This window comes from Galleria mellonella, unplaced genomic scaffold (assembly GCF_026898425.1).
Source record: "Galleria mellonella isolate WM207_F2 unplaced genomic scaffold, CSIRO_AGI_GalMel_v1 utg35, whole genome shotgun sequence".
In the NCBI taxonomy this organism is placed as follows: domain Eukaryota; kingdom Metazoa; phylum Arthropoda; class Insecta; order Lepidoptera; family Pyralidae; genus Galleria; species Galleria mellonella.
In genome coordinates, this window is record NW_026442082.1 from 959,484 (window position 1) to 979,147 (window position 19,664).

At 31.7% G+C, this 19,664-nt stretch overlaps 2 protein-coding genes across 2 annotated transcripts in view; one reads left to right on the plus strand and one right to left on the minus strand.

The window, feature by feature from the left end:
• Window positions 1-19,664, plus strand: part of LOC113514271 (BTB/POZ domain-containing protein KCTD9) — a 69,953-nt gene that overhangs the window by 627 nt on the left and 49,662 nt on the right. The window lies entirely within an intron of this gene.
• LOC113514240 (microtubule-associated protein futsch-like) lies at window positions 2,232-13,297 on the minus strand. Its single transcript, XM_026898267.3, has 5 exons — window positions 13,004-13,297; window positions 11,702-12,829; window positions 10,248-11,532; window positions 9,016-9,218; window positions 2,232-5,079 (listed from the first exon to the last, which is right to left on the minus strand). Exons 2-5 carry the CDS (start codon window positions 12,797-12,799, stop codon window positions 4,393-4,395), a joined length of 3,273 nt encoding a protein of 1,090 aa, XP_026754068.2. The 5' UTR covers window positions 12,800-12,829; window positions 13,004-13,297; the 3' UTR covers window positions 2,232-4,392.

The window sequence follows — 19,664 nt, forward strand, 5'->3', positions numbered from 1 at the left end:
GGATGGACAGCAGCATCCCTCTTAGAATATCTCCAAAGCCTAACTGTAGTTGCCAATCCGCCTGCCAAGCGTGGCAACTACTAGCAAGATTCCCTGTGGAAGCTTATGTTCAGCAGTGAACAATTAAAGGTATGATGATGATATGATGATGATCGTGACAATGCTGATTATCACACTTTTCTTATTTTAAAGTAAATAAATGCACAGATGGATGAAAAAATGTGTTATAGATAATTGAGACATATTAAACATTTTAATGTTTAAATTTATATTGCGAAATTGTAAGACAGTAAGTAGATTTTGTTTCTTAATAAACTGTAAAAAAACAGCCGCTTCAATTACCTACAGCAATATTAAATTGAGACCAACACGACACAAATATTATTAAAGAATTATCACAAGAAAATTTAAGAATTTATTCCACAAAAAAATAGCTGCCAATTTAAAAGTATATCCTTATAGATACAAGAAAAAGATTTTTTCAAATCGGTTTATAACTGACAGAGTTCTGAAGTTACGGAAGTAATCAAAAATATAACCGAATTAGAACCTTCTTCATTTTAACCGACTTCATAGGAGATTCTTAATTTAGTTGTATTTTTTTTAATATTTTTTACCATATAACTCTATTAGTTCTAAACCGATTTGGAAAATTCCTTTTTTATCCTAAAGGATGTACTTACAGATTAAACCAGTCATAAATAGTTCAGCTTTTAGATAAAAATAACTGGTTTTATCACATTTGAAGTCGGTTTGAATCTTTAATTATTTATATAAATTATACAAAAAATAAAAACACGCAAATCGACAAACACCTCTTTTTTGTCATTAAACACTAAATAAGTATAAAAAGACCAAATATTCATCGAAGTTTAAATACCAATCGGCATTCTCGACGAAGCGCTAAGGAAAGCGGCCAACAAACATCGACCGCTGGATTAGAGAGTAATTAAATTCCTGCTAAGCTTTTGAGAACCGGCAGACGTCGTTTCCATTACCGACAACAATGGGTTAAAAAAATATTATTACCGAATGTTCGTTCAGTCGGCGGATGAAACAGAACAGATGAAAAGGTTTTCTTATCTGTTTTTTGCATTATTATTTTGTAATTTTCTGCTATTAAATGGATTCCATAATGTACGAATATTTCGATTCATATTTCCGTACGCTGTTAACAAAACAGCGTTATTTCATACTTTCAATTATTTTTCCATAAGACAGATTATATAGATTTACCTATATCTATGTCATAACGAATAAAGTGTCTCCCTGGGAATGAAAAGCAACGGATATTTTTGTTTCAATTGATGAAAATTTTAAAATTATACTCCTTTTATACTTGGTGACCTTTACTATGACCGTGTGGTCTCCGCACAAGAACAGGTCACCCGTTCCTTTCCCGTGGGTGTCGTCGTAAGCAACTAAGGAAGGGCGAGGGATGGACAGCAGCGTCCCTCTTAAAACATTTCTAAAGACTCACTGCGGTTGTCAATCCACTTACCAAGTGTAGCAACTACTGGCGTTTTGCCATTAAGGGGAAGGCAGTTAAAAGCTAATATGATGATGATGATTATCTTTACTATATTACTAGCTTTTACCCACAACTTTGTCCGCGTAATCGGGATATGTTTACTGATCGGTATAGAAAACATGCTATATCCTTCTTCATTTCCCATTTTAGGTGTATACCAAATTGCATAATAATTAAATAATCAGTTAAGGCATTATAAACGATAAACAAACCTCCATTCTCCTTAATAAGTTTTTATTTGTTTATATTTACATTTAACTGGCCGTTTTTTGACTTATTTTTTCTTTTATTTAAGGCTCTGTCTAGATATATATGATCCAGCCTACCTACATCTATGGTATATACCATAGATATATCTATGGTATATAATTATACGTCATCATCTTGATTTAAAAAAACACAGTTTTTGGTTCCCTCACATACTCAAAAACTACATTTATACCGCCTATACTGCCTACACTATACCGCATATACCGCCATAGCACTTTTCATCACATGAGCATTTAGATTGTTTGTCATACCAAGGTATATATAAAACAAATATAAAAAAAAATTATAGCCTATACACTCCTACAATTAAGGTGACGGTAATGAGCCCCTTTATTAATTTTTTATTAAAATCTATGAGTTACACTTGGAAGCTGAAATATTTCTTGGAAATGATTTGCAACCCTTTATCTAGGGGACGAGTAGGGATTGTTAGTAATGGAGATTAGCAATACCATTGCTAGCAATATACACTATCAGGTTGATGTCCACGCGGTACTCTCTGAAAACCATCCTGATTGATTTATTGTGGAATACGTCACGATGGGCTAACTAACCTGCTTCATTATCATTTATCATCCCTCACTGGTACTTCGCTAGTGTATACTGGTAGCGCAGGCAGGGTAACCATTTCATTATCATCCATAAAAAAACCCTTCAGCTAGGGGTAAAAGGGATTGTTAGTAACAGGGTCTAACTTCCTCATTACTAACAATATACCCTATCAAGTCGACCTCCACGCGGTTCCCCCTGGAAACTGTCGTTGTTAATTCTTGTAAATTCATCACGATGGGCTAACAGACTTGCTTTCATCATCACCTATCACCCCTCACTGGTGCCCCGGCAGTGTATGCCGATAGGGTAGGCGAGGTTTCCGTTTCATTATCACCCATTAATATACCCTATATCCAGATAAGTATAAGTATAAGATGATTGAATAACCCTTGTTTTAAAAACACCAAATTTGCGTAACAAAAATGGATATGTACATACCTATACATACATGTATGTATTGCATAACGTTATCGCACGAATCGGATATCGTGTGACAGCAGCACAAAGCAACCATTTGTAACATAAAAACCCATAGTAGCCCTTAATAATTAATCATTTCAGAGCGCTCAAATAAAACACAATTCCGTCCGTTCTATAGTCGCTAATTAATTCCCATATTGTAAAGACTTGAATTTTCTTTTTCGTTTTAACGAAATGACATTTTATGGCCACCACATTTAAATTTTATTATGTTTATATTACCCATAGGTTTACCTCGACTAATTCGACGATAAATAGATACGAGTAAATGTAATTATTATGATCCAACCTGCTGGTTCAAGTAAACCTTAAAATCGTAATCTCTTTTAGACAACTATGCAAATAAAATGTACCTTAGATTATCGACTATGGTGTAGTATTTGCTTTAATAAATACTACTTTTTATGACAACTATACATAATAGCTATTTTCGCGTGATAACTAGCTAACATATGGGCGGAAATTCTATGAATCGTCCAATTGAATACTCATACTTACTATATGCTTTAGATAGGTTTTATATCTTTACTTCATGACGAATCACTTACAAGGATGACAGTGTCAACTGAGTACCAAAGCCCTCGCATTATTATTACATCTCTTACTTGAGTCATTATGGAAGTGAATACCATTTTCCTACAGATAGATTTCAATTGAAGATTTTTAATAGTAATTTATATAAAAATTTAAAACTATTGTAAATATAATAATAAATATCTTTATTTACACACACATCAACAATTTTTAAATAACAATTATGTATAAAATTATTTAAAAAATCTAATAAAACTTATCGATTACGATTCACACTTACAGAAATTTCAGACCTCTTTGCAAAAAGCGAGCATTTAGAATAAATAATTAAAAGTGCATTAAAATAAATATTATTTCACTAATGTTAAAATGTCCTCAGTTTAGATTTTACTTTATAGTAATTATATATTATTATTAGACTTCTAAATTCTATTAAACATTTCAGTACATGCACAGTTTTAGTCAAATCTCAAGCTATTACGACAAAAGTGCCCATTTTTGCAAAGAAGTGTATTACAATAATCTTAATCTTAATAAATAAATCTGATAACTTTTTATATTACAATTTAAATTTATATTCTCGTAAAATATGTCAAACTAATTTTAAATATTTTTTAATAAAATCTACTTTTAAGAACATATTTATATTTATACCTACAAAAAATAATTAATTTTATTTTGATTGACGTTATTTTGAAACATTTATTGTATTTTTTTTATTGACTTGTAAAAAATTTCATATTCTATTTTTATCTCGTAAGTTGTATTTCATAGGATGATTTGTATATTTTAATTTATATTGCTTTTGTGCATGTTTTTTTATGTACTTACTTATTAAATAATAAATCTATAATAATTAATAATTCTTTTAAATACTATGACTAGAACAAATAAGTCATATTTCGCAACAATACTAGAGTAAGTAAATTAATACAAAATCTCTAGGCACCCCACAGTTAGTAATTATATCACTTATAACACTGAAGTTATATTTAGTAAGAACGCCTACATCGATTACATGAATCTTATCTATTTTTTTGTTCATTTTCTTCTTTACTTTTGCTTTCTTGTGGTGGTAATTCATTCCTTGGTTTATGAACTGGAACGATCTCCAATGGAACAGGAGTGGTAGTTACAAGACTACCGTCTTCATCAGAAACCTGCAAACCTATTGTAGCGCCAAGCTTGGCACTGGCATGTTTAAATGTATTAGTTAATTTCACTTGTACAACATTAATACACATGGAAGTGAATGCTAAACCGAAGATCAGATACAGTATGGAAGACATCATAAATATAGGGTGATCGGGAACCACATCTCCGAGGCCTATTGTTGACATAGAAATGAAGACAAAGTAGAACGATTTGAAGAAGTCCCAATCTTCCCACATGCTGTAACAGACAGCGCCAATAAAAATATATATGATAAGAATGAAGACAGCTACTGTAACTGGTAGGTTGAATTCATCGTCTATTTCAAAAACAGATGGCGCTGGTGTTCCGAGGTCTGTCTCAACATCGATATCTTGAACTGTACCAGGTTTGGGAGGCAAAGGTGGTGGTATATCACTTGGTTTCCTTTCTACTGTAGGTGCTTGTGTATCTTTTCCTTCGTGGTCGCCATTAGGATGATCACGAATCTCATCTTCGTTGAAGATCTGCGAAGGTCGTCTTACAACCTCGTAGACGATATTCAGACCTTTCATAACCTCCTGCAATCGTAAAAAATATCATTGGATTAACAAATATGTATTGAAAACAAAAGGATCACAGAAGTACAAACACACACCTCCGGGCGTAATCATTACACGCCGCAAAATAAAACCAAACTCATTGTTTTCTTTATACATATTAATATTTTCAGAGCAACGTTGTGTAGAAAAATTCCTTGATAAATAAGTACTTTGTTGATTGTGGAGCAAGATTAATAAAAGCTGGGAGTAAATAAATGTTAACAGAAAAAAGACGAATGTTGAAATACGGTCCCTTGTGATTTTTGCGAGTGTGTGGTCTGGCAAATTACTAACAAAAGAAAATACTGCAAAGAAAGTAATAAATGAGTATACAGTCATCAATCGTGTACTGTCTAAGACAAGTGAAACGTAAGACGAGTTATGAAATTCTTCCTTTAGTGAACTCTTCCTTCCTTACACTGAAAATTATTAAAGAAAACTTTGTACAGAATCATTTGCACGGCTGCCTCTGTTTCCAAGCAGGATATTCCGTTGCCAAACAACTTGCTTGCATGTTGTCGTTAAGTTTAAAGATTTTAATAGCAGTAAGATTACCGCAGAGATATTACGATACAATGTCTTTATGACAGAAGGGTGAATAAAAATGCATAAACGATATTTTTGATGTTAAGTTTTAGATTTTTGCGCTGCATGTTTTATGGTTTATAAGAGACGGGAATTAACGCGAACGTTTACATAAACTAGGGTCTTATATTTTTGAGATATTTATATGACGGGAAACCAAATTATTATAATCCTACTAATATAATAAAGTTGTAATTAGACAATGTCTCGTTAGCGATAAGGCTACCCATTGTTTTCTCAATGTGAACATTTCTTGTAATTGTTTGTTTTTATAATAAATTTACTTCCATGTTATCTTTTGTAGAAAATAATAAAGAGTATCTATCTCTTAGTAGATATTTAATAAAAAATTATGTAAGGGGCTTCAATAAGACCAATACATGCCAAAACAATATTTTATATAAATTTTGTCTTTTGTTCGTATATTTGTTCCAGCATCACGCAAAAACTATTGCACCAAATTGGATGAGGTTTACTGTTTTACTGTTGTGTTTTTCAAAATTGATGTATATTTTATATTAATACATCATCTACAAGTTATTTATTTTATTAGTTTCCGATTTCTGAAATCTACATGTACGAAGTAGATTAGCTAGTTCATTATCGTTATCATATCAGCCCTTATCTGTCTACAATTGAACATAGGACTCTCCTATAAGGGATGTTTTGCCAGTAGATAGCATGCTTAGCAGAAGGATTGGCAACTGGAGTTAGAATTTTTATGATAATTAAAGAGGGACGCTGCTGCCCATCCCTCGACTATTAAATTACTTAGTTGCCTATTACGGCACTCACGGGAAAGGAAGAGGTCAATTATTAGTGCAATTGAAAAATGGTAATCCTTTAATTGATTGCATGAGAAAAAACTAGTGAATATAACCTTTAAAAATGCCTTAAAAGGCGAAATCAGTTAGATATTTATTAATACATTTTTGTGGAAGTATACAAATGTTTTTAACAATACATCATCATCATATCAGCCATTATCCGTCCACTGCTGGACAAAAGCGTCGCTGGACAAAAGTAAAGAAGGGTCCTGAGTCCCTGCTCCTTTTAACAATACAAATATACATAATTATCTGTCACATCTATCTCCCATTAGGATAGATAGAAACAATGGAACGTCGAATGCTTTGACTCAGAGAAGCTAAACCCATTTTTAATAATATATATAATAAAAATGTCAATATGTGTACAAAATTCTAAAGTACCGACAATCATGACTATTAATATACGAAAAATATTATAATTATTTTGACTACACCCGGATAATTAAATAAACAACAAATACATATAATAAATTCATAACATTCCCATCGTTCAATTGTATATAACTATGTAATAAATGAACATAACATAACATTTGAAGCTAATCATTAATTGTACCTAATTTTGATTACTATACTTTTTTATAAATATAATAGAATATTCTGTAATACTTGTCTCTGTATACGCCATAAGAGAGTACGGATGAAATTAAATAAATTGAATGTCTTTTTGCCTTTATTTTCACGAACGGTGATCTCCTTTATAGCCTCTCTTAAGGATGAATAGGAAAACATTAGGTAGATCAAGTTTAACGCGTCACGTAGTCCTAAAATATATTATTATAAGACACCTTTACAAGTATGTAGGACAACAGAAACTTTAGTAATAACTAGTTATTGGAACACTAAAAATATGAATTTTAATTTACATACAATTATATATAAATAACTATTTTTTTTTATTAATTTTTTATGCAATTTAGAATGGCAAACAAGCTGACGGCCCACCTGGTAAGTAGTAACTGTCGCCTATAAAAATGAGCAGTACCATGGACACAACAGAGTAATATACTGTTTTGCCCATGATACACCCCCCCCCCTCCTTGCGTTGCCATTCCTCGGGTGTTATTCCTCTATACCCTGTAAATTCACTGCCATATCCCCCCCCCCCCTTCAAATCGAAACACAGCCATGCAAACACAACTGCTTTACGGTAGAAACACGAATGGGACAGAGGTACCCAAAACGACTTTTGTACAAAGTCTCCCTCTGGTAAATATGTCTAATAATTCTGTTTGTATTATGATTTCTCGCTGGAACTTCATTATATTAATTATATAATTTTAATAAAAACACCTGAAAATGTAATTTTGAAACCGATGCTGTGTATAAAAATAAAAACCTTTTGCAATAAACACAATGGGAAAGAATTACAAGTATTTAAATAAGATTTATATCATATAATATTTCTTTTCACTTAAGAGTTTCCTCTTATCGGTGCAACTAATTTATGCATCTACTTCCAGCCAGCTCTATCCCAGGCCATATCTTTGGCCTCTCTATATGAAATTTTTTTTATACAACTTAGAATGGCAAACAAGCTGACGGCTCACCTGATGGAAAGTGGTAACCGTCACCTATAGACATGAGCAGTACCATGGACACAACAGAGTAACAGAGTATACTGTTTTGCCCATGATACCCCCCATGCGTTGCCATTCCTGAGGACTCAGATGTTATTCCTCTGTACCCTGGACATTCACGCCATATCCCACCAAACAAACCGAAACACAGCCATGCAAACACAACTGCTTTACGGTTGAAACACGAATGGTACAGAAGTACACAAACAAACGACTTTTGTACAATGACATTACATTTGTATCATATAACCGAAAATTGTGAAAGTTTGTATAAAATGTTTGTTATTCAATCACGCCTATAAGAGTGATCGGATTTCAGTTAAATGTGTTCTACAGATTTTATATTATTATTGTTTAAATAATACAAAGGACTTTTAAACTTTTTTATGATACTTAGAATACCAAACAAGCTTACAGTCGACTTAATAAAAGTAATTGTGGCCTGTAAACATAACCAGCACCATGGAAATCGTAAAATACAGTAAGTATGTGACACGAAATTCCCCTTATGTAATTATTATTTAATAAACGAAAATGAAATAGTAACTCTGCCCGTGCTATCGATACGGACACCAGTAAGGAATGAAAACAAGTTAGTTAGCCCATCGTGACGAATTTATCAGTTAACTATAATAGTTTCTAGAGAGAACCGCGTGCAGGTTATATTGCAGCAATGAGGCTGACTCTGTTACTAACAATCCCTTTCCCCCGGAACTGTGGCATTATGTTTCCGTACCCTGTAACTTCATTGCTATAAACTACTCTTCAAACCTACAACCATGCAAGCATAGCTGCTTTACAGCAGAAATGTAGGTATGATAGAGGTACTCACGGAAACGACATTAGTATTTTTCCCTTTGGTAAACCTAATTCTCCTAACTCACATAGATAAAGTCTACAAAATAATTAAAGATGCAAACCTGCACAGGCGCAGTCCTCCTAACCTTCCTGCAACTTCTCGTGTAATAGAATCTCCTTATAAACGCCCAGAAGAACTTGATAATTCTTGTGAATAATTTACCGAAGTCAGCTAAAACTATCAGGAACAAAGGGATCCCGATAATTGCGTACACTATGGTGGCTGCTTGCCCATACCTAGTCTTTGGAGCTATGTGACCATAACCTGTAATAGTGTAATTAATTTTAAAGATTAACAATACAGAAAAAGAACAAAAATTAATTATATTGATTTAGAACATCTAGGGGTACGGGTACTTGTACCTAAAAAATAAACAGTAAAGGAAATAACAAAATAAAACCAACCAAATATATTTTGGTTATGTTTAATCATGATAACTACTTATATATTTATTATGATTTATAAATTTAAATTACTTTTACAAAATAATATTAATATTATTATTAAAATATATTTTTACTTTAAATAAATCCTAAATAAATATTTTTATATGAATATATTCTACGATAGGTTCTTTTTGTTTTTTCATCATCTAAAATTATCAAGAAATTAAAGTAGTGTCTAACTTTTTATATTTGCTGGTATCATATATTGTAACTACTCGTTTTTTATAGGTAAGTCCAATAATCTATCTTTTTTATAGCAGCCAAATTGATAATAATAATATTGTATCAAACATTACAGCAAACAAATTTTAATATTTTTATTGTTCTTAATACAAAAACATTAAGTTTAAAAAGTTCTCGAAACGATTGTTTTTTTTACAATAAATCCGTTAATTAATAATAACTCCTGCTTTAGAACCAATATATTTAAAAGTATAATTGCATAATATATTTATTTATAAACAAATCGTACTAAACAGGCAATTTCAAGTCAATATAATTTTCTATTTTTTTACCAAAACTTAGGGAGAGAATTCTATTTAGCATTAAATTTAGGTTTTAAACTTTGTACTGTCAGAAAGTGGTAAGTTATTATAAATAAATAACACATTCAATAATAAAACATATCATCTTGTAATTATTTATATTTATAATAAGTTTACTATTGTAATCTTTTGGAGGAAGCAATAAAGAGTATCTATCTATCTATAGACTCTGTTATTTTAAGAATTAGAATTAATTAATTATAATTAGATTTATTCATTAGAATTTCATCGTAATTCATAATAATGTATTAAAATATGGAAAATATGTACTATTATGAAAAAATATCAAACTGCAATCTTACCAATAGTTGTTATTAATGTCAAACAATAAACAAAGGAATTCATAAAGTTCCAGGATTTTTGCCCACTATAAGATGTAACTCCAGCTTCATGCGCCGTGTGCAGTTGATTTTCAAATTCGTACAGTTTTTTTCTAGCCATCGATTTCCAATCTTCTTCTCTCAAGTAGTGACTACCTCTCCATAAATTTTCTATGAAATCACGCTTTACACCTCTGGTTCCACATTTGTATGCATTTTCAAAAGATCCTTCTAAAGCTCTAAACATCATACCACCCAAACCACACATTATTATTAACAGCAGTAAGTCAGAAATACATCTATTTCGTAATAATTTTATCTTAGTATAGTCTGCCGCATATTCTTGTTTAAATTGTTGCCAATTACGTATGATTTTCCATTTAAATTGTACTTCTTTTTTATTCTCGTCAGTTTTTGATTTGATACTATTTTGTACTTCTGGTGCAATCGGTTCTTTCTTGATAATAGCTTTATTATCTGTCAAAGACCTTTTCCTTAACGTTGATTTTTGATTATCCATTTTTATCTGATCAGAAATTTCTAATTCATTATCTATCAATGATTTTTTTCTTGTTATAGGTTTCTGTATAAGTTGAGGTTCTGTTTTTACCTGATCAAAGTTGTCATTAGCTAAAAGTATATTACTCAAAGTATTACGATCATCTACTTCTTGACTCAAAATATTTAGTTTGCGAGTTAACTCAGCCGTTTTTTCTGATAAGTCAAAATCAAACTCATTTTCACTAGGAGATGTAGAATAGCAACTAGAAGTATATTCAGATTGACTGGCATCAATATAACCTGAGCTTCGTCTACTACGTTTTTCATGTTCTATATTTATTCTCTGATTCGTTGTCAGGCCGGATAATATTTCTTTATCACTAATTATTTGAATAGTTTTTGGACATGAAATACCCCTCGATTGTCTTGGTGTTGAGGGAGTCTTTGTAGGGGTTTGTAAATTTTTTTTATAGTCTTTATATTCAGATGGAAGTCTTGGGTCATCTTTTGGAATCGACAAACTTCGTGCTCTAGCTATCTGCATGAGTTCGATAATCTCCCGACTAGTTTGACTCATACCTATACCAGATTTATCTACTACTTGAATTGATTCAATTCTATTAGCAGACTGAGATCTCTTGGCTCTTGGAGATCTATTTTTCATGAAACGACGTGGTGTAGGTACTATTTTACGTTTTGATTCTGGTGCATTAGATTTTTGTTGCTTCGCTTGATCTTCACTCATCTCACTCTCACTAGTTTTACTCTGTAAATATCATTATGGATAAAATATTAGTTTCTCTTCTTAAACTATCAGAAAATAATATACTAATAACATGGTGATCAGTCATTGTGATGATTTATGTCAGTTGAAAATATAATGCTATTAACAAAGCAACAAATAATATCAAAAATAATTTTATATAAAAACTGACCCCAAATCTTGTAGCAGATTTACTCCGCGCTGGTTTTACAGGAGGCACTTTACTTTGTTGATCTTCTTTTGGTTTGGAAACTTGTTGTCGAACAATAACTGGTTTTACATCACTTGACATTTTTCTACTTGGAGTCCTAACAATTCTTTCCCTTACTTCAACTACTGGTTTTTTATCTGCTGTTGTTTTCTTGCTTGGAGTTCTTTCTACTTGTATAACTTTAGTTACTATTTCTCCTGGAGTAATAGGAGTTTCCGGTGTTTTTGGAGTAGTTATCTTTGCATTTGTTTTAATATCTTTATCATCAAATGTAAATACTTCTTCGTTCTTGACCGGCGTTTTTAATTTTCTGTGTTTATCATCCGGTTTCTTTTCGTCGGGATACACAATTTCTTCCAACTTTTTAGGTGTAGTTGGGTATATAAAATCGCTCTCTTTAGATGTTGTGTTAGTTGAAATAGGTGGTGATAATGAAGATCTCCTTTCTATTGGCATTTCCATGGTTAAAGAATTACGACGACTTTTATCCTCATCTTTAAGATTTAAAGTATAATTAGTACTGAGTAATTTATTAGTTGGGTCTATGAAACTACCCTTGCGCTCTAATTTAGTATCTTCTTCAATTTTATCTGGCAAAGCAAAAGGTGAGATACTCCGACGTCTTCTTTCATTAGCAGCAATAGCTCTTGCTTCAAGAACTTCATCTGTATCTAAATCGTAAACAGGATCTTTAACACTTGCTTTTTCTTGGACTAATCGTTTCATTTCTTCATAAGTATTATCAGCTTCTATTTCTCTGGAATTACGTTGTGGTAGATTATCTTCGTCATCAGAGGTAGTTGTATCTTCATGAATTGGAGTTCTTCCGGGTTCAGGTGTTTTTTCCCTTTGTCTTGCGGCTTGAGTTCGATTTTTGGATAAATTTCTTCGTTTTCTAATAGACATATTTTGTTTTTGTTCACTTTCCATTTCTATTTCGGTAGTTTTACTGTTACTAGGAGATTTAGACACTAATTGACCACTTGTTTGGGTTTCGGATTCGGCTTTTATAATAGGGATTGTCAGGGTAATATTTTCTTCATTCTTCTCCTCATTCATTACTATTACGTCCCTCCCAATCAACAGCCACTGAAAAAAAACGTTAATCAGATAACAATGAATTAACAGTACTGCCATATAATATAATAACAAAGAACAATTAAATTTGGCAGTACATAATATATTTTCTGCCAATTGTTTCTGAGACAGCAATACACATCTGAGCCAGGTAGAACTATTAGCAAATAAATAAATTAAACTCACCGTTCTCTATCGCAGTCGATACCAAACTTCTTTATCGTATCGGGGTCAAATCAGATGTCTAAGAAAAGAATCTATTTCGGACGCTCCTTAGCAATGAACGTAAACACAGGGTGTCCAAAGTCACTTTCATTTTCGTCACTTCGTTGTCACATACAGTCGTAAGATGCTTTTTTAAATATAAGTTTACTCTCACAAGTTTTGTTATTATAACAAAAGTGCGTGTCGCGCAATTTCAAAGACTCCTTATGGTTGAGTCTTGTGACTGAGAGAAAAGCATTGAGCTCCGGGCACAGATCCAAATTTAAAACATCCACACCTACATTCACTTTGGTTGGTATGTGTGCATCGCGTCGATAATAAGTCGACACCAAAATAACAGGACCCGCCGCGTACATCGAGCGCTTCCAAAACATAAATACGAAATAGAAAAGTAGATGGGTCAATGTTAATCGGACCTAAAATAAAGAATCGTATCATTTATATACATATATATTTGTTTATCAAGTCTTGTTCGTCGATTTATTTAGTATTGACTATATTAAGATTAACTATTTGTAATAAGATCGCGGGGTTGTAAACTAACTTCGAAAAATTGGTTCTCTTGTTCTCAATTCGACTATGTTTCTTTCCTATTATGAATAGTTTAAACTAAACTTGACAAGAATTTCTTCTTGTCCACTGAATTTAAAATTATTAATATAAATAGAATGTTTTATAAGTGAAACTAACCATTTTTTCCAAAGAAACGCGAATTGAAAAACAACAATTAATTTTAAGCCTCCTATTAGATTTTGTTAAGTTCTCACCTCGCGATATATCCATCATTCAAAGCTTTAGTTTTAGAAAAATATAGTTAAATTGTTTTTGAAAATTAACAAAGAATTGGGACATTACCACACTTCGATGTTGAAATTCGTACATCTATACTACTCGTAACACGTAAAGTGGAAGAGTTTATTAAACGCCGTAATCTCTGGAACTACCAGGCGGATTTGAAAAATTCTTTATGCAATTGATAGCTGTCTTTTTAAGAATCATTATAGACTATTTAACATCACGATACGATCATGGGCGAAGCCGCAGGTTACTATAATACTAAAGAAACTATTCACTAAAATAAATTAGAACAATTACTGTTTAAACGCTAAAGATTAAATGAATCAATTGTGTTATAAAAACTTAGATATATAGATAAAACAAGAGTAAATTTGTGTAGGTATATTGTACTATAAATAACCATCTAGAACTTTATATTGAGTAACTACGGAATAACTAATTAAGTACCTACCTAAAACCTAAATAAGATAAAGTGTTAACGAGAGTATCTATCTAATTAAAACTTTCAAAGGAACGTGGGTTTAAAATATACATAGGTATTTTAACTTTAATAGATAACATTTGCATCCATAATACTTAATTGAAACAATTAAGTAAGTGCTTACTTATTTAAATTAAAACAAATTTAGTTAAACACTCTTACGGAATAGCAGTAAAAATAATCCACACCAAAATAAAGACTTTAATTACGAATGGCTTTATTACATCGCAACCAACAAAAGGATTGTCCTGGTTGTTACCTTTAGAAAGGAAAATAAACAAATATATTGTTTCGTATAAAGCTTTGAAAGTGTTAACGAATGCAGTTCCAGGCAAACGATTCAGATTCCAGCGCATTTGAAAGCTTTTTGTTTCGCGTGTTTTGTTCGTTATTATGGAAGTGAAAATGCCTGACGGAAGTTTGAAGATAATACGTGTATTCTACAGCATTGCTCATAGTAATAGGACAGGCGCTATTGCAAATTCAATGTAAATAATAGGTTTACCTGAATTTACATTTAAAAATCTGTAGTTATTTTTTCTAATAGATATTAATTTTTAATAAGAACTTTTTTTTTTATTTATGTATTGTATTATTAATAACGATAATAAAATGTATGGATAATATAGGTTACGATTTGTGTAACTGGAAACTAGTTATCTATGAGAAAGAAGGGAAAGACATTTTTTTTATTTTATTTTTTTTTTTATTTTTAAGGGCTTTTACCTCCTTTAGATATATCAGCCCTGAACCGATTTCTCATATAATTTTTATCTTCTTTCCCTATTCTCGGAAAGAGAGGAATTAATAAGTATCAGCAATTTACAGAGATGGTCAATTTGTTGGCTATTAAAAATAATTCATTTTAAAATAGATGACATGAATAGAAGAAGAAAATATGTTGCATTTTTGGATTTTCACTATTATATAAATAGACGGAGGTAATATATACAAACTAATAACTAAAAGTTATAGTACCCGGGAGTAGAGGCTGAAGACCGTGCGAAATGGAGAAATATCATAAAAGAGGCAACAGACACCTTTTAAGGACACGACCTTATTTATTTATTTTTATTTATTTACACTTTACTAATGAAGTGGACGAAGAGAGAGATATTAATCGAGTGCAAGTATAGGTTATGTTAATATGCACATCGCACCTCTTAATAATACCTCCATCCATTCATAGTATAGCGAAAATCAGAAAATGCGATATAACACCTTCATTCATTCATGTTTTCAATTAAAAGCTTTTATTTTGGCACATAATAAAATGCTCTTCAGTATTTTTACGTTCTACGCTTCGGATATTTAATACCTACCTAATTTTAGAACTGTTGTGTTTTATTACAGATAACTGAATTCTATTGAATAATACTTTATAATTATTTCTCATACTGTCTAATAGTTTATAGTACCGATGTTATTAACTAATTTTCTTTCCAGAAATTACCACACAACAGAAGCCCGACAGTCAATGGCAAAGTTCTTAAATACCCTTACATAATATAATACTTTTTAATGCTCCCTAGTAGCATGGGATGTTTGTCTGGAAAAAGACGTCATCATTAAGTCATTTGAGAAACGCGACCTTAAAATGACTTAAAAATTACGTCTTGTTAGAGTCACAGGCATCACATTGGGTGGTTAAGCGATTTATAATATCCATCTAATAAGAGAAATAAACCACATATACGATTTACTTTGATAAATAATTGGTAAGAGTAGATACACCTGAATAAAAAAAACCAATGTGGCCGAAGTAGTAATTTAAACAGACTCAAAAATATTCTAATAATAATTTTAGAACCGGTAGTAGGCTTGTGCTGTATAGCATGTTTCATTAAAATATGCTCAGCAAATTTGGACTATTTATTCTTACCACAGCAAGATTACGCTACTTGAGTTTACAATTGTATTTTTGACTAATTAATATCGTAATCGTTTGTAAATAAGTTTGGATACATAAATCACACTGAATGGATTCAAATGGAATTTGAATCCCACACATGGATCATGCTTAAAATAAATATACTGCAAGGATACATCTAGTCTAACTGCAAATTACAACTAGCACGATGAGGTTGTTGACTTTATTGTCATTTTCTATCAGGAAAATAGAAAGTAAGCATACTAATACTAGTAGTCGTGTGGGGGTGTCGTCTCCAGGTATCAAGAGTTTCCAGGCCTCCTTCGTTATAGACGGAGGTCTTTGTTGTGATTTACCAGACGAAAGCTTCACTTGCTCTCCAAAACAGGGAGCAAGTTGCCATCATTTTTAATAAATTCAAACATCACTTTAATAATTCAGAGGTTAATTTGGGATGTGACCTTAGGATCCTTGGACTATTTTGTGTTAAGAAGAGAAAAGAAGAGAGAAAATTTATACGAACCTATAGTTGTGTAAATTGTTCCAGCATAAAACATAGAATTCCAGAAGGTCCAAGTCTTATTTTTGGAGTGGGACTTCAACTCCGTATAATTCTCTTCGTACTCTATCAAGTCTTCTTCGATGATTTCGATGATGTGATGATAATTGTCCTTCTATAGAACAAAAGTATAATATTATTATTTACTAAATTGGTATAAAAAATATGTAACAGCGAAAATACTATACTGTGTCAACGTTTCGTGTCAAATCGAAGTGGCTCCAAGAATTCTAGCAGCGTTTCGTCGCAATTGCAATAACAATTCGTATTATTATTGTAATTGCTGGTTTGTTTCTAACCAGCCAGTTTTTTTGTCGCCAATTTTGACGTAGATTTATAATATTATTTCCATTTACGGCAGGTAATATATCTTTCCTAAGGTTTTAAAATTTCTCATACTGTCTAATATTCTTAAATATCTATTCATTAAAATCAGTTCGAAAACACGTATTCCTTTCTCAACAACAACAACGATATGGAAATTAAGAAAAGTGTATTTTTAACCAACTTCAAAAAAGAAAGATGTTCGGTTGTGTTTATTTATCTTTGTTACTACAAAAGTCCTTTATTTATAAACCCATTTTTTATCTGATAATCTTTTAGATTAGACCCTTAAAAATTTTATCCAAATTGGTTCAGTAATGTAATTTTTAAATCAATTATTATACTCCTAATATCTGTATACTGAGAGGAAAGGGATTATTAACAGTAATAAAGATCTAACAGTTCCATTACTAGCAATATACGCTATCAGATCGACCTCCACACGGTTCCCTCTGAAAACCATCTTTGTTTATTATTTATGAATCCATCACTGTAAACCAATTGACCTGCTCACTTTGCCTATCATGTCTCACTGGTGCCACGCCAGCGTATATCAGTACAACAGGTGGGAATCACCCATCAAACAAAATATGTATACACTTATTGTATTTATCTCTCAGTAAAATTATAATTGCCTACCTTTTGTATGTAATTTCATCCACATTCCGTTTTGTTTTAATCTAATTTCTAATTTATTATTGTATATTTTATTTTTATTTTAAAGACTTAAATTATTAATAATAATTGTACTATATTTTTTAATGTTACTAATTAATTATGAATAAATACAAGTGAGTACATACCTCAAATAGTGTTTTATTTTCAACAATCCTATGTAGTTTCATCGCTAAGTCCATCCGTACTGTTGTTATATTATTATTCTTTATATACGACTCTTCACTGGGACCTGGAAAAATAAAGAATTACTTTATGAGCATGTTCTTGCTGAGAATTATAATTTAAGATAATCATTTTCTCAAAGAAATACGATTCATTTACATGAGATGAAAATTTTACAAACACGTTACAAGTGTCAGTAGGAGAGAGGTTGAAAAAATTTTCAAAAATATCCTTCCTTTTTTTCTTCATTACGTATAAAAATGGATCAGTAACCCTATCGGCATTATACTTGTAAGTATACGTTAGCGGGATACCAATGAGTGTTAATAGGCGAGAATAAATTCAGTTCAGTTGACTCATCATAGCTGGTACCTATACCAAAGAATAATTACTATAGTTTCTAGGGGAGACAGCGTGAAGGTCTATTTCATCATCCTCATATCAGCTTTTAACTATCTATTACTGAACATAAGCACCTCCCCTGAACATCCCCCCCACAAGGGAGGTGTTGCCAATAATTGCCACTCTTGGTGGGCGGGTTGACAACCGTAGTTAGTCTTTGGTGATAATGCAAGAGGGATTCTGCTATTCATTCTTCTACCATTAAGTTCCTTTAGTCGCCTGTTACGACACCGATGGGAAAGAAATGGGTAGCCTATTCTATACTGGGACCACACGGCAATGACATTGTATATATTGGCTTTTATTCCTTTTTTGTATCGTACGGATCAATAACTTATTATCTATGCTATAACTTCGCGAATATCCTAACATTCTATTAAAACTTGGAGTTTTTCATTATTATCAAATTATTCGTTTTGCGTGGCTTTCCCCGCAATTAGATTTTTGTTCTTCTAAAGGTTAACTGGGAGAAAATGGTAGGTATATAGCATTGAGTCCGTGTTATGTGCCATACATTTTTGTAAAATTTATTAATAAATTAATAGATACAAATAAATTAGTATAAAAGTATCCTATAGATAAATCCCTAATAATGATCTGTCTATGTTCTAAATTTTATTTAAATACGTTCAGCCGTTTCGGGGTAATTGATTAACAAATATTCAAACATAACAAAAAGGGAGGAAAGGTATTGTTAGTAATGGGGTCTAATTGACCCATTGCTAGCAATATGCCCTATCGAGTCGACCTCCACGCGAATCCCCCTGGACACCATCGTGGTTAATTCTTGTGGAATTCGTCACGATGGGCTAACTGACCTACCTTTTCATCCTCACCTATCATCCCTCACTGGTGCCCCATCAGCGTATCCTGATAGCACAGGTGGGGTTACCATTCCATTATCATTTATTTATTTATTTATTTATTCATTAGTACAAATATGTGTACATGGCAGACTTAATGCTAAAAGCATTCTCTCCTAGTTAACCATTCCATTATCATTATTATCATTAAAAATAAATCTTAAAAAAAGATACTTTCACATTTATAATAATAGTATAATATTTTTCTTTAGTTGCTTGTAGCGTTCAATCAAATAGTTTACTTGATTGATTTTTATGAATGCGAGAGTTCCTCGTATTTAACAAGGATCGATGTATCGAATACGAGGAATAATGGAAAGAATAATAGGCTTTATTATGAGATCACGTAACAATACCAATCATGGAGTTCAAATGAATCACATAACCTTATTCAACTTGAATTAAATCTTATTAATATAATAAAATTATAACTAAACGATGTCTGTAAATAGCAGGTATTTAAGAAAAGTTATGACAATAGAAGC